This window comes from Apus apus, chromosome 6, assembly GCF_020740795.1.
Source record: "Apus apus isolate bApuApu2 chromosome 6, bApuApu2.pri.cur, whole genome shotgun sequence".
NCBI lineage: Eukaryota > Metazoa > Chordata > Aves > Apodiformes > Apodidae > Apus > Apus apus.
The window spans coordinates 2,250,210-2,265,937 of record NC_067287.1 but is presented as its reverse complement, the minus strand read 5'-3'; the positions used below and the strand labels follow the sequence as shown (position 1 = coordinate 2,265,937).

At 48.9% G+C, this 15,728-nt stretch overlaps 1 protein-coding gene across 3 annotated transcripts in view; it reads left to right on the top strand.

The window, feature by feature from the left end:
• The window catches only part of LYPD6 (LY6/PLAUR domain containing 6), a 32,683-nt gene extending 23,407 nt beyond the window's left edge, over nucleotides 1-9,276 (top strand). For 2 of the 3 annotated variants that reach the window (XM_051623555.1, XM_051623553.1), the window contains exons 2-5: nucleotides 1,803-1,965; nucleotides 4,044-4,142; nucleotides 7,590-7,720; nucleotides 8,737-9,276. In XM_051623555.1, coding sequence (XP_051479515.1) covers nucleotides 1,848-1,965; nucleotides 4,044-4,142; nucleotides 7,590-7,720; nucleotides 8,737-8,931 — 543 coding nt within the window. In that variant the 5' untranslated portion in view covers nucleotides 1,803-1,847 and the 3' untranslated portion in view covers nucleotides 8,932-9,276. The remainder of the gene's footprint in view (nucleotides 1-1,802; nucleotides 1,966-4,043; nucleotides 4,143-7,589; nucleotides 7,721-8,736) is intronic. The other variant, XM_051623556.1, reaches the window with a different exon arrangement.
• The last annotated feature ends 6,452 nt before the right edge of the window (nucleotides 9,277-15,728 follow it).

The following is a 15,728-nucleotide window of genomic DNA, read 5'->3' as shown; positions in this document are numbered from 1 at the left end:
CTTGATCATCTTTAAGGTCCCTTCCAACCTTAATGATTCTATGATTCTAATTAGTTGGGAATCATCTATGAAAATCCAGTTGCTGTTGGGTGGCTCTCATCAGGCACAGATAGACACGTGTCCCAACATGCTCCCTGACTGGAGTGTGTCGATGTGGTGCTGGGGCTTGTGCAGCTGGTAGCTCCTGTTGTCCTCAGCTCAGGACCATCAGGAGAGTGTTGGCATCTGGCCAGCTCAGCTCCAGCTCCATGTGTATCTAGCCATGAGGAACTCCAAGATGGGAACAGTCCCGACCTGGCGCAGGTGCCTCGCTCCAGGTGGCATCACGGGGGGCTTGTCCTCCAGACCCCACAGAGAGCTGCTGCTCCCACCCCTTTTGTCTTTCACGTGGCTAGGAGAGGTTTGTTTCCTTTCTGCTTCTGATCAGGATTTCACTTTCCCCTGGGTGATACACGTCTGTGGAGCAAACCCAGTGGAAACTGGCATCTCCCCCTTCATAAGGTTAAAACAACAAAGCTGAACGAACCACACGACGTGTTATCTGTTCCCCTCACTATTTTTATGGAATTCACAGTGTTTTAATAACAGGGCTGTTTTCAGAGAAGAGCCAAGGACAATGGCAGCCAACGTGCTCCTATTCCTACATGGGCCTCTACTGCCAGGCAAACATTTGGATGCAGAGGTGGAAGGTGAAGATCCACCCCTGAAACATCTTTCCTGAAAAAAAAAAGAAAAAAGAAACAAACAAGAAAACAAAGAAAATTTGATGTATTAAATAATAGCTGCCACATTTTCAAAGCTGCTGAGGAAATATCTGGGTGTCACAGATCTCTTGGTCAGCCTGGGTGGAAAAAAAAAAACAACTAGCCCCAACCCTGTGTGTGCTGGATGGATGCCAGCAGCCAAGGGAAACTGATGGCTCCTGCCTGCTCAGCTGCCACGTCCTCTCAGCCCTTTCCTGCCCTGCTTGGTTTCTGAGGCATGTTTTCATAATTTTTAGGCAATTGTGTTAATATAAGCTGTGTATTTAGTGATGCCTTAGCATTGTCTGCTCCTGGAGGGCTCTCCACAGCCTGGGCGCAGGGGATTGAGATGCTCCTGAAAGCTGCTGGCTTTTGGGATGCCTTCATGAGAGGTACCCCCGTGGGTGTTTGTTTCTGCTTAAATTAGTGCCCTTCATGCAGGGACTTGGGAAAAATACCCTGCATTGTTTGTCACAGGGGGGATAAAACCCTTTGGAGCAGGAGTGAAGAAAATGGAATCACTGCTTGATGTTATTAAGAGCAGCTGGCTGGAGGCAGAGACAACCTGCAGCTCCTCGCCCTTCCTGAGATGTGGGGACAGTAACATGGGGCTTTGGCTTTGCCAAAAAGGTGCATTTCTGAAGGATGTGATCCTGTGGTGGAGTGTGGAAGACCCACCGCTGCTCCTGCGGGCATCCCAGTGGGATTCCAGCTACCCCCTCTCCTTTCTTCCTGGTCTAACTGTGATGATTTACCACTATTCTCTACAAGCAGCAGTTAAACCCCAACACAGTGCAGACTCTGACGACTTCACCAACATCCTACTGAGGTTTTTGAAACCAGTTCAGTAGTAACCCACCACAAACCCGACCACCCTTCTCCCCTCACCCTCCCTCTCTGGGTGAGGGCTTCCCCTAGTCCTTTTTCCAGGGATGTCACTGAAAGTCCAGCCGAGCCCCAAGGTCCACAGGGTTTGCACGGTGGGTTTGGGTTGCTGGGGTGGTGGCCGGGCTCCTGGTGGGTTTGCTCTGCTGACTTTTCATCTCTGCTGTCCCCCAGGTGGGGTTTGTTTCGGCCGCCGCATGAGTACGTCCTCGCCCGGCGATGGCCCCGCAGCCCACGCCGGCCTGGGTGCTGCTGCTGGCCCTGCTGGCCAGCTGCCTGCCAGGTGGGTGGCCCAGGGACTTCACCATCAAGGACATCGTCTACCTCCACCCTTCCAGTAAGCCACCTTCACGCGGGGTGCCAAGCCACGGGTGGTGGTAAGGAGAAGGGTGAGGCGGGGGCTCGGGGCAGCAGGAGTGTGGGGGTCCAGCTGGGAGCCCAGCAAAGGTGAAAACAAGGTCCCCAGTGCTGATAAAACCAAGCTGAGGTGACAGCAGAACGTTGCTTCTCAAAGGGGTAGAGGGAACTGTGGTCTGCTTTGGAGAGGTGGAATGTAGGAGAGGGTGGTGGTGCATCAGGAGAGGGGGGTGGCCTGAGCGGTTGCTTGGAGAAGGTTAAGATCCCAAGGGCCTTTTCCAGCCTGAATAGTTCTGTGATTCTATGATCTTTTCCTAAAATGATGCTGCAAGGAAAATGATGGTGGTCAGCAGGAGTCTACAGTACCTGAAGGGGCTCCAGGAAAGCTGGGGAGGGACTTTTTAGAAGGACAGGGAGTGATATGATGAGGGGAACAGTTTCAAAGCTGAAAGGGGGGAAATTTGCATATGATATTAGGAAGAAATTCTTGGGTGTGAGGGTGGTGAGAGCCTGGCCCAGGTTGCCCAGGGAAGCTGTGGCTGCCCCATCCCTGGCAGTGTTGAAGGGCAGGTTGGATGGGGCTTGGAGCAGCCTGGGCTGGTGGGAGGTGTCCCTGCCCATGCAGGGGGGTTCAGCAAGATGATCTTTAAGCTCCTTTCCAACCCAAACTAGTCTGAGATTCTAAGAACTGCTGAGAATAACTTTTTGTTCACCATCTTCTGCTTCTTCATAATCTCTCTGGCCGTGAGACCAAGCCCCTTTGCTCAAGCACATTGGTAGCTGTGAGCAAGGGCTAACAGAACCAAAGAGCTGTGGCACCAGCCACTCCTGACCTTATTCCAGTCGTGTCCTGAAGCAATGCTACAGCAAAGTTATGCATCTTGAGATCTTCCATGGGCTCTCCTGTCACTAGTCTGTTCACGTTATCAGACATCAACTTACTTAATTCTACAAGGAGGGGGCGTTTGAGGAGCTGGACCTGCCCTCTCTTCCCAGAGGAGACTCACCACCTTTACAAACTTGGCTGAAAAATGTATATTCTGTGCAAGGTTAAATCCCTGTTTGATGCCATAACCATGACCTGCTGGAGGTCTGGGTGGAGAGGGGTGAATTTAATCAGTGCTGTTGTGGTGTTCCACCACAAGCTGTTCCTTGAGGGCAGTACTAGCCCCACCAGCAGTGTTCCCAGGTGATTTGCTGGCCCTTCCCTTGAGGACCCCGGGGAAACTGTGTCACCAGTGTCTCCTGTGTCACCTCTCCTACCCAAACAGGGTCTGGCCTGGAGCTGGTGGGCAAGGGGTGAAGAGGAGGGAGAAGTGAGACCTATGTAGGTTCAGCTTACTTTGCCCCATGGAGATAAATTCACCATTTGGCTTCTGAGAAGGTGGCAGCATCTTGAAGATTACTGAATGTGCTACAGAAGCCCTGCCAGGAGACCACTTAAGAAATTATGCTCTTTGTTTGGTGAGATAAACTAGGACAGGGTCTGCTGATAAAAACAGGAGGTTCAGCAAATTGGTTTTTCTTTTCTTTGGGGACATCAACCTGCCTTCAAAAGGGGTGACTTGGGGTTTCAGAAGTATTTAAATCCCTCTGATATTCTGTTATCAGCACTGATAAAGTTGCAGTATTGGATGTGAGCTCTGATAGCAAGAGAATTAGTGCTCCTTGCTCTCATTAACTGCCTTTGAAGTCAGCAATGGGCAGAAAACCCCACGTCTGAACTGAGTCCGTGGTGTGTCTGTATCTGCCTTTCCTGCAGTGCTGTTAGAATTCCAGACTGGTTTGGGTGGGAAGGGACTTTAAAAATCACCCACTCCCAGCCCCTTGCCATTGGCAGAGACACCTCCCACTAGACCAGGTTGCTCCAAGCCCCATCCAACCAAAATCCTGCTGGCAGTAGGATTTTGATAAAACAGGGCCCCCTTGATGAAGTGGACAGGTGTTCCTGTAGGAAGACAGAGCCAAAGAGCACAAGTGCAGCTGGGTGCCTCTGAGCAGCACAGCAGACCTGGATGAACTGTCTCATTCTAACTGCACCTTGTCTGTTCCTTCCAGCCACCCCGTATCCTCACGGATTTAAGTGCTTCACCTGCGAAAGGGCAGCAGATAATTACGAATGCAACCGCTGGGCTCCCGATGTCTATTGTCCAAGAGGTAACCAGCCACACCCTCGCCTGTCATTTCAACCCACCTGAGCCCCTCTTCTTCCCAGACCACACTCAGATGCTGAGGGGCGTGTAAGCGATACGAGTAATCCTTTAAGCTTTTCTGTCTCTCTGTGGCGGAGGAAGTTTAGGGCTTTCCTCTACTCCCCTTACTCCTCCGGCTCAGGTGGAAATTAAATCGGGCTGATGTTTATTGAAGGGTTGTATTTCTCCTGCTGGTGAGTACAGGACTGGTCCTTGCTTTGTCCACGTCCCTCCCCTGTGGCAGAAGCCCACACTTCAAGGCTGCCAGGACCTCTTTTTGGCTGGCATCAAGATATTGTCAGTATTTTGGGCTCATAACTCCCATTGGAGTCTGAAGCTGGGAACAGCACCCAAATATCAGATCCAGGTAGCCGTGAAGTCCCCAGATCTCCCCCTTCCTCACCACTTCTCTTTTTGAGATGCTGCCAAGGCATTAAGATTGCCCACAGCCCCAGGGGAAGGTCTGAACACAGGCTGGACGTGGGCTGTGTCCTCACCAGCGTGGGCAGAGGGGAGGGTGCTGCCAGGGCTCTCTGCTCCCTTCCTGCTTCCTCTGGGCTCAGCAGCCCTGTTCAGTGTCTATCCAGGATGTCCGTGGTCTGTTGTGGGACATGACAAGTCCCCTTAGGAAATATTTCTTTTGGAAGGAGAAAGACAGTGACCTGCAGTGCGGGGACAAACCAGCTGTGTTTGCAGCCTGGGTCAGAGCCCTTATCTGTCTGAACACATTTTGTTTGGGCTGAAATCAGCACAACATCAACAACGATAAAAGAGACAAGGCTGGCTGGCATCAGAGGAGACCAATGTTTGTGGACACTCCCTGTTTTGACGGGAAAAGGTGGTGCCTAAATGGCAAAGGGCAGTGTCACCTGTAGATCACTGTGCAAGGAGAGAGGCATGACTCCAGGCTCTGCCTTTAGTAACAACCTGCAGAAGTCATGGATTCATGGAATGGTTCGGGTGTGAAGGAACCTAAAAAATCATCTAGTTCCAACCCCTACCATGGCAGGCACACCTCCCACCAGACCAGGTTGCTCCAAGCCCCATCCAACCTGCCCTTCAACACTGCCAGGGATGAGGCAGCCACAGCTTCCCTGAGGATACCTGGGCCAGGGTCTCACCACCCTCACAGGGAAAAATTTCTTCCTCAGATCTCATCTAAATGTCCCCTCTTTCAGTTTGAAACCACCATCCCTCATCCTATCTCTTCCTGTCCTTGTAAACCTCCCCAGCTTTCCTGCAGCCCCTTCAGGCACTGGAAGGTGCTCTAAGGTCTCCCTGGAGCCTTCTCTTCTCCAGGCTGAACACCCCAGCTCTCCCAGCCTGGCTCCATAGGAGAATGCTGACTTGACCAAAAAGAATTCTAATCTGGAAAGCAAAATCAGGACTTAATGACTGTTTAGGGGAGGAAAAAACCACGCTGTTATGTTATGGCAGCTTTTTTCTTTGTTGCTTTAGTTCTCCAATGTGATTTTTGAGTTCACCTAAGGAAGCCATGGAAATGCCAGCTGGGCTTTGAGGGGTGACTGCAGGAGTGCTTGGGGCTGGGGTTGCCTGCTTAGGTAATTAATACCTTATCCCTCACTCCAGGGATCTGGAACTTCATTATTTGTCTTGGTTTAAGTGGTGGGAGCAAACAGGCAAACTCCGTCCTGCTCTTTGCTCCTGTCATGGTTTTCTGTAAGACAGAATGCTATAAAAACCAAGGAAAACAAAAATATTTTCATTCACTACAATGTAGGACTGAAAGGGAACAAAGTTCATGATAACGGAGAGTGAAATCATGAATCCCTGCATTGGGCAGAGATTAGAAAAAGCATTTCCTAGAAGGAGGGCCTCCTGCTGTGCATTAACCTTGTGTTCTGGTATTTCTTAGCTTCAGCTCAAGCAGAAACTGTCAGTGATCTAATTTGTATGGAAATGCTGCACTCAAAATCCCCCCAGTGCTCTGGTTTTGGATGGCCTGTGGGAGGGCTGACAACCCTTGGTGTGAGGTTCCAGCCACTGGGGGTGAACCCAAAAGCACCCTTAGAGGCAGTGGTCTGGGAAATGGGCTCTCAAAAGTCAACGTGTGACTCTGAGCCCTTTGAAAGACCAGGTTCTGTGTTCCCCTGCTCAGCTGAAAGCAGAGAAGTAAAGGTCCAGGGATGCAGGCCTGGGTTTGCTGGGGAATGGGCTTCCAGGCAAGGTGCTGGGAGAAGCTCAAAGCTCCTCTGGGCCTAAAAAGCATGAGCTTCACCCCTTTGGGCAGGAGAACCTGGAAAATGGGTTAAAATCTGGGTGTTGTAGCCCTGGCCAGTTTGAGGGAAGTCAGGACATGGAGCAGCTCCAGCTCTGGTGATGACAAGTCAAGTCTGTTTGCTGTGGATATCACACCTGAGTTAGGAGCAGGTCAAAGCCAGGACAGATGTCAGAGGGGTTTTATTGCTTCAGGAATAACGTGGTCAGTCAGCAAGCTCACTCAGCTGCTGCCCAGGGCCTAAACCATGAGAAATGTGGGGGGATTTGCCCACCAGAGACCAGGGCTGGACAGGAATGGTCACTTCCAGTTCATCACACTCTTTTCCCCCCCAAGCCCCTATGAAAGCAACAATTTTATTAATAATACAGTTGCTTACTAAGAAGCAAGGCATCACTTAGAGCTGAAATCTGTAATGACACGTTTCCTGGGTGGAAACCCCAGGGTTTTCACGTTGGAGTGCAGGGAAGGGGAACAGCACCTCCAGCTTCCCTCTGATGACTAAAGCATGAAATGAACCCAGATTCCTGAGGATAACCACAGCACTTGTCAGTCACCCAGCTTGGAATTTCCCCTGTGTTTTGCAAGTGTCCCTAGAGGAGCAGCTTAAAAACGGGAGGACAGTGTCCCTTGGGGATGAGGAAGCCCACAGGAGAAGCGTGCAGGAGATGTGATGGGAATAGCAGGGGGACAGTCCATTTCATGGTGTTTTTTTCCAAAGACTGGGAAGCTGAGAAGTACACAAATCCTCTCGCTGCTCTGCTGGTATTTGTAGTATATTTTGCTTCAGAGATAAATAAATATTGTGAATGTTGTCTTTTTTTTAAAGACAATTCCTGGAGAACTTAGAGTACACAAGATCTGGGGTGTTCATCTGAACCTCCTTCTGTAACTTGATTATCCAATCTGTGTTTCTTTTGACCCACATTAGTATTGGGAACAAATCTCCATGTTCCAGAGTGCTTTGAAACCCCAGTTTTGCACCAGAGCTCGGGCTGTGGGTGTATATTTAGTGACATTTATATATTGCAATCAATACATCAGAATTATCATTTATTTTTTGTTTATCTCAAGGTTTGTTTTTTAAAAAAGATCTTTTTCCTATTAGTTCCTCTTTATAGGCTATCACAAAACTCAAATTTGACAGATAAACACATTCTTCTGTCTCTCTAGGTACAAGATACTGCTTCAGCCAGCACATGATGAAAGTTACTGGAGAGAGTGTGTCTGTCACCAAACGCTGTGTGCCACTGGAGGACTGTCTGGCCACTGGTTGCACTTATGTGAAGCATGAAGAGTACAAGGTACAGGAGAAAAAAAATTGCCTTTTTCTCTTATGAAAACTGGGCAGAATCCTTCTGGCCTCTGCCTGGAGTCTGACTGGTTCAGTGGGTAAATCAGCATTGTCAGGAATGTAGTTTCTCTTTTTAACCAGCTCCAGCTCGTTTCCATTTGTTACAGAAACAAAGGAATAATTCTCCCAGAACAATAGAATCATCTCTTCAAATAACTCTTTGAGTACCTCAGGGGAACAAACCACTCCCTTCTGCCTGAGGAGTGAGAGCTTGGCCTGCAGAACAGGACCACGTTTGGTGCTCTCTGCTCACCAACCGTCTTGGGGTTTTCTTATTGAAACTGACCATGGAGAATTGCCCCATTCCAATGGGGAAAAGCTCCAAAAGCCTTCAGAGGAGATGCTTTATATTTGAATTGAACAGTTCTTTATTACAGATTTTTCTGAAGGTCAATAGTTGACCTGTTTGAACTTCCCCACCAGCTTAAAATAATTAAAATAACACGTTAAGGTAACTTTTGGAGCTGCCAGGGTCACTGCAGCCCCATCTCTGAGCTGTACTTCCACCAAACAATGCTGGTTCTCATCAGTTTACTTATTTGGGATGGAAAATTTAGTTTCAAACAGTTGCTTTGAGCAAGTTGGTCTTGTGGAATGTCTCCTTGCCAATGGCGGGAGGGGGCGCTGAAAAGAGATGCTCTTTAAGGTCCCTTCCAACCCAAACCATGCTATGATTCTAGGAAAAGAAAACAACCTTTTGAAAATGGCTGTGTCCACCTGGCACCAGCCACCAACCTGTTCCTGCAGAGGTGAAATTGTACCTAAGTAGATGGGTTTAAAAAAATAAAGGGTGGGAGTCGGGGGAAGTGGGGGGAGGGAAAGTGGAGGGGGGGGGGGAAAGGAGGGGAGAGGAAAACCAGGCTGGCCCTTGTGCTCCTTTGCAAGTGTCATATTATTTCCCCTCCCTGTTCACTGGGTGCCACTGGCACCTTTCAGATGAGGAAGTTCTAACCTGGCTCCTTTCAGGTCTGCACCTCCTGCTGCGAGGGCAGCATCTGCAACCTGCCCCTGCCCAGGAACACCAGCGACGCCGTCTTCACAACCCTCTCCCCCCCCAGCAAAGCCCAGCAGCTCTCCCGGCCCCTCCTGCTGACCACGGCCTGTCTCTTCTGCCTGGGCTTGATGTCACAGCCCTGGGTCACCCCAGGGTCTCACGGCTGAGGCTGGTACAGACACTCTTCTTGACTCCTGCCTTTGCTCTGCGGAGAACCGTGCTGGGGAAGAATCCCTGCCAGCTGCTCTGCCCGTCGCTCACGCAGCCCAAACTCCCCTGTGATGCTGTCACAGCACTAACCCTGGTGTCTCCTTAACCTGCCCCCCCGAGAACACACCATCAATAATACAGTCTTTGCAGTCTCCCCACATCCCCTGCCCCTCTGGGAGAGGCAGCAAGGCAGCAGGAGCTGGATGAGGCCGAAGGAGCAGCAGCAGCAGCTTGGGTCAGGCTGGCCTTGCACACAAGAAGCTTCCTCCAAGGTTGTCCACCTGCAGCCCGAAGAGCCAACCCCCCCCCCCGTGCCAACCCCCACGTGGCTTTGCTTGATAAACCAAACCAGAGATCCTCAACAGGTTCCATTCCTGAGGCACAGGGAGGTAGGTTTGCAGTCCTGGACCCCCAGCTCCGAGGAGGAGGAGGAAGAAGGTGTGCAGGGAGAAGCTGAGTGTCCAGGTTGAGATGCTGGTTCCTGCTGAGCCGACAGGTTCCTGCTGTTTTGGGACTTTACACCTGGTCCCATTTTGGCACGTGAGGAGAGCACACTGATCCTGAATAGCTTCTGTTCTTTTATTTCATGTGTGAAGCCTGGACTGCCAGGGGCTGCAGCTTTGTTCTGGTGACCTGTGCTGCTGGTTTTGCTCAGAAACCACGTATGCAATATTTATTTTTGTATGTTGAGTTGGAGCTAAAGGGGTTTAAAGATTCTTAACTCTGATATCGCCAGGCAAAATGGTTGTTTTGCAGTTGGTTAATCCTGTAATATATAAATTATCATAAATATATAACTATATATATATAATGTTTTGCATCACTATCGAAAAAGAATCAGCCCTGTTTTGCAAGGTCAGTATTAATGGCAGGGTGTCCATGGACTTGCTTTCCTGTTAAACCAAACTTAAAAAGAAAAAGCCAACAAACCAGCAAAGACCAAACAACCAAAAATGTTACAGTCATAAACTGTTGTTTTCTGAGCTAATTTTTGGCTCCTGATGCTCCAAGGTAACCTGTGCTTTATCAAGTTACATTCTGCTCGTGTCCTGAGGTGCTTTTTTTGGTGAGTTACAGAGAGAAAGGCAGATGCAGGAAGCCAATGCTGCAACCCAAAGGCTTGATAAACACCTTGGGTGCTTTGAGAGGGCTCCTGGAGAGGAGCAGCAAGCCCCCATCCCACAGCATCTGTGGTGGATACCATTAGCAGCTGGAAGCCTGCAGATCTGAGCACGCAAGGGGATGCCTGGAGTTTTGTGGCCTCTGGGGTGAGCTCTGCTTGCACTCCAGGGAGTTTTACTGGAGGCAAAGGAGAAGGACAACTAGGGGCAGCACTGACATCTGAGGAAAAGCTAAGTGACCTTGCTCCCAGGCAACCCTTGCCTTTGGAAATCCTTTCAGCTCTCCTGTAACTTGCTCCCAGGTCACCAGTGTTAAGAGGTTAGTTGCAATCTGTTATCTTATGCAAGTTAGACCTATCCCTGGTACACCCTAACAAAAAGATCAACCCTGCAGTCTTTCTGAAGCAGGGGTACTTAGGGTTGGGGGAGAATGATGTGGAGGGGGTTATAACTTCTCCAACTGCAATTGAAGTATTTATTATTATGATGATCCTGCAGAACAGAGGAGTTTAAGCCTGGCAGGTCCTCAGGCAGGGGCTCAGCTGCTCTTCTGAGGCAGGGGTTAAATACTGGCTGTGTGTGGGAGCAGGGCCAGCTCCAGAACCTGCTCTTTGAGGAGGATATGTTGGAAAGCCAGTGCCACGAGGACACCTGGGAAACCTGGCATTATTGATGAACCCTTGCTTGTCTGTCCAACCAAGGTGGGCTCAAAGCTCAGGCCATCTTGCCCACGGCCAGCAGCAGCACCTCCTGGGGAGCTCCCCACCATCTCAGGGCTCACACGCTGGTGGTGGCAGCTCAGCTGGATGGTTTAAGGCTTTCTGCTTTTATTTTGGGCCTTGCTAAGCACATGCATTTAGGAATCAGGCAGTGAGATGATACCTCCCCAGCAGTAAGAAGCATCTGTTACCTCCTGGCTGCCTTGGCCTTACAGTCAAGCTTCCGCCGGTGTCTTCTGGCATCTCCAGATGTCATCTCCCTCTTGTTTTCCAGACAATTGGCAGCTTCAGTGTTATCTAACCAAACTCACCCAGCCTAACACAAGCTAACTCTGAGCTAGACATGTATAACCATCTGGGCTGGGCTGCAGGAACGGCTGGGTTTCTTCATCAGGAGGTGTTGGACTTTTAGGACCACTTCCACCATGTGAAAGGTGAGGTACCTGCACTGAGATGACATGGGCTCCAGTGCCAGCTGGCTTGTGGTGTGCACCAACAGATGGGCCAGTCACTCTGTGTTCAGGTGGACCTCAGGCAGGCCAGAGACCTTCCTGGGTACCTGGTAGTGCCCTCTACCCACAAAGACCTGCTTTTTGCTTTGCTGCTGATCAAAGGTGGTTTATCGATGTCGCTTTAAGCCCAGATACTCACACTTCTTTTGTAGTTGGTGGAGGAGAAAGTGGCATCATGGACATGGAGCTTAAATGAGCAAATGAAGGTGAGTGGTAGGAAGGAGGGAACCAGCACAGGACCCTGCCCTGTGCCAGCAGGTCACTGTGCCCCCTCTGCCCACCGAGCTCTTGGGGTTTGTTTTTTAAAGCCCCTGAACGCTGAGCTGCACCCTATTTATGTCTGGGCTCTATGTATGTAACATTCCTTTGAAAGGTCTAATTTTGTTAACTCTTGTAAATGCTGTACATTTGTATAAATAAATGTTTTAAATCTTCAGATGATGTGTGAGGTGTCTGAGAACAATGTCCCAGTGTCATCACCAGCCCCTTTGCACTGGGACACTGCTGCCTTGGGCTCTGCACAGCCCCAGATCCCCACATCCTTGCATGGAATAAATGCAAGGAACAGGAGCACAGCAGCCTGCAGCACAGTCACTGGCAGCTCCTGAACTGCCTCTTAGTCCTAAAATAAGTGTCTCACTAATGCCCAGATATTCCCAGTCAAGGCTGCACCACAGCTTGCTTCTTTCACCGAGGAACAGCCAACAAGTTCAAGTCAGAATCTGGGAAATGGTGTCACGGAACCTCTGTGGAGCTAGTGGGAAAGGAAATGGAAAAGGGACTTAAAAATATGTGTGTGATGGAATCGATGGCAAACAGCAGTCAGTGCTCACGACCTGAAGGTGTAAACCTTAGAGCTGGAAATGCCTGAAGGGGCATCAGTCTAGCATTAAAGACAGATCAAGATGGGACCAAACCCCCTGAATCAAAGTCCTTCTACATCCTGCAGCAGCACAATTCCCAGTGCATGTCAAAATGGGCTTCCAAATTTTGTTGCATCTTACCAGTACATGCCAACCTCATTAAACCATTGATTGGTTCTTGTACCAATGTCTCTTTGCTCCTCTCCTAGACATTAATCCCAAAGGCCACCTAGATTCCTCCTTAGCCAATCATCAGCTCAGGCTGACCTAATAACTTCGTTCCTCTAGCATTGACATGATATATTTGAAAGCATTTTAAATATATCTATTTCAACTTACCTGTATTTATGGAGTTTAGAGGTTTCCTATCCTCTTTTTTAGAATTTCATCAGGTTTCAGATGTAACATTTGCACAGTTCATCCCATGGAGCTCAACAAGTCTCACACTAAAAACCACAGCAGGGTATCTTCAGTGTGATGGAGCCTATCCATAATACAGGCAAACCAACCCAACATGGGGCTGAAGGTGCTGGAAAAATGAAGCTAGTGCTAGGAAGCTGTCAAAGAAAACCTGCCAGAGTATTTCAGGATGAGAAAAGCCAGCTTTACTGGTGTTTATAAATGCTTCACTACTCTCCAATGTAAAATTTAAATAGCTTTATATGTGCAACAGCTGTTTCTATTAAGCCCTACTGAAGACCAGCTAAACCTCAGACTCTCACTCCACATCTGTTAGAAATGACTAAGACAAAAAAAACCATGTTGACTTGGGACAGTGACAAGGGGCTGCCAGCCAAGTCCTCTCTGCTGCCAGGTGCTGGAAGGAGAATATTTGAAGTAGGTAACTAATTTAAAGGGGTAACTTGCTCAGGTTTTCTTGTAAAAAATGGAACTAATCCTGCTGTGAGGCTGTGTGCCATGCAGGGCTATAGCTGAAAAAAACCAGCCCATGACAGGTGTCCTGGGGAACAGAAAGATCAGGGGTGATTTTCCTCCCCCTGTAGCTGACTTCCTGGGACAGGTATTTCTTACTGTTCACACTCAGTTCACATCTCACCCACCTAAGCACAAGATAAGGTGCAACATGTGCCCCCATACATGGCTTTTCCACAACCCAAATGCTGGGTTGCCACCTGAAAACAACCCCCAGACCAACACTTGGAGCTTTCTCCAGGGCAAATAGATTCCAACGACTTCGTTTCCCGACACGTAGTCTCTGTGGGATATCACTGTGTCTCTTTTGGACCCTAACCCCTTCCCAAAGTCCAGCCCTCGGGCTACATTTGCTTTTCCTCAAGCTTTTCCAACCTGCCAGAGGCTGTGTGTTTAGCAGCAGAGATTACTTTCTCGGTGAAGCATAACATCCAGCTGCATGAAATTTCAGTCTCATAATCCTGTTAGGTTTCCCCTGTCAGACTCTGCGCCGACAAGACCTTTGTGTTTGTGCAGCTCCTGAAAGAGCAGCCTGAGACTCACTGGGGAGAAATAAGAAATAAAGCAAGAATTGCCATTGCCAAGGTGAAGGGCTTCAATGCTAAAGGCATTGCAGCCTGTGGGAGATAAAAGCCACACTCAGTTGGCAACTATTATTTTTTGTCAGGTTTTTTTAACGTAGATTTCAGGTTTGGGAGCTGGGCTTAAAGCTCCACCATCAGCCTCTGGCTTTACTCCAGGCAAGACCATGGTTTCTTTCCTTAGTGGATGATGGCAGGAGACTTGTCCAGAGGGAAAAAAACCCAACAAACCCAGCTATTTCTTGTCCTCCCTGTGGGTGTTGGTGTGTAGCAGAAAAAGCTCATTCATTGCACTAGAAATTCAGAGTTACCAGAGCTGGTCAATGCATTTTCAGTTTCATTTTCATTGGGATATTTTCAACAGGTTTTCAGAACCATTTTTTTTCAGTGGGTAGGCAGGAGCAGGGATGGAAGGGGTTCATTTTACTGACATTTTATCTATAGACATTTGAGTGTTTTTTCAGACTCCCAGATTTACTAGCAGGGCTTGGACCTGATGGCCTCCTGAGCCTCTTCCACCACCAGCAAGTCTGCAGTGATTTTCCAGCATCAGACCCAGCAGAAAACCCAAATGATAACAGAAGGCTGGCAGAGAGAGGAAATATCCTACAATTGCCCATACCAGTGAACTTGATCTATTGTGTTAATTTGTCAAAATCCTCCTTTATAAAGGATTCCTACCTTCAGAACCAGATTTCCAGGGTCTGTGCATGCACCTAAAACCTCACCTTGTGTAAGAGCCAGGCAGGCACAGGACTATCCATCTGTCTGCACCCTGCATCTTCATACACAGCATGTGCCTGCCATCCATCCATCCATCCATCCCTCCATCCATCTGCACATATTTATGTCTCTTCAGAACCATGAGGACAGGACAAGTACAGAGCAGGAAGAGCTGGTCATGGACCCATTCCTGAACATGCACAGTCTGTAGGGAAAGGTTACAGTCCTCACTGTCATACCTCATAAATGGTTTTCCATACATAGGTAGTGATTATTGCTATTTGCTATGCTTTGTCTCTAAATCCCAACATTTTCTCATCTGCCTCCTCTCTCCCAAACTCCAAAGTGTCAAGTCAGCAACAACCCTGCATTCTCCTCTCACACTCTCATTTCCTTTTCCATGCCTTTGCACAAAATATACTTTGCTCTGGGGCTTCTCATCTTACTATTCATTCACCAACCTCTATTTTGCAATATTCTTGAAATTTCTTGTACTTCTGGGTTTAAAACACACGCCACCCAACACTCCTCTCCGAGGGAGCAAAGAGGACTGGAGAAAACACAAGAAAAAAAATATCCAACTCCTGCAAGTAAACAAAGCAGTGCAGGAAAATAACTAAATAACCATCTTGTTTATCTTGAGCTCGTCAGCTCCACTCCAGCATTTAAGTTCTGCCCAGTAAATTGCTTGGTTCAAGGTTTTTCAGGTTTTCCTGAGCTGAGCAGCAGCCGTGTGGTCTCTGCAGCAAAACCAGCCCTTGGGAAAGCCCTGCTGGTACAAAACCACCCAAGTGTTTTAGCAGCACTTGAGTTACACTGAGTGTCCCGAGGCTTTTTTCTCCTGTCATCACATCAACTTCTCAGCTAAGACCACACCACATGCCACTCTCAGGTCTCCTTCCTCAACCTGCTGCTCAGAGGGAGAGCAAGAGGTTTGCAGAGGCCCCAGCCTCCTCCACCCCAGCACGAGCCCACACAAAGCTCCTCCAAGACCTGCAGGAGATTTACAGGGTCTTCACAGCCACAAGACCAGATACTCATGCAGCAACTTAAAACTACTTCCACAGCATCCAGAGCCAAATCAATCAAGAGCATCTCACAGACACAACTTCTGCCCTCGTGAACAAACGACTCAGTCTGATACGTTGGGATACACAGCCCGAGGTCAAACCCTGCATCTGGGCAGGGCACAGCAAACCCTCACACCTCAAAAGATAAGCTTGGCATCTCTAAAGCAGGCCTGGGTGGAGTGTATCCTTGCATGCATCCCCTGGCCAAGCTCTGCTCCTGACAAAGGAAGCT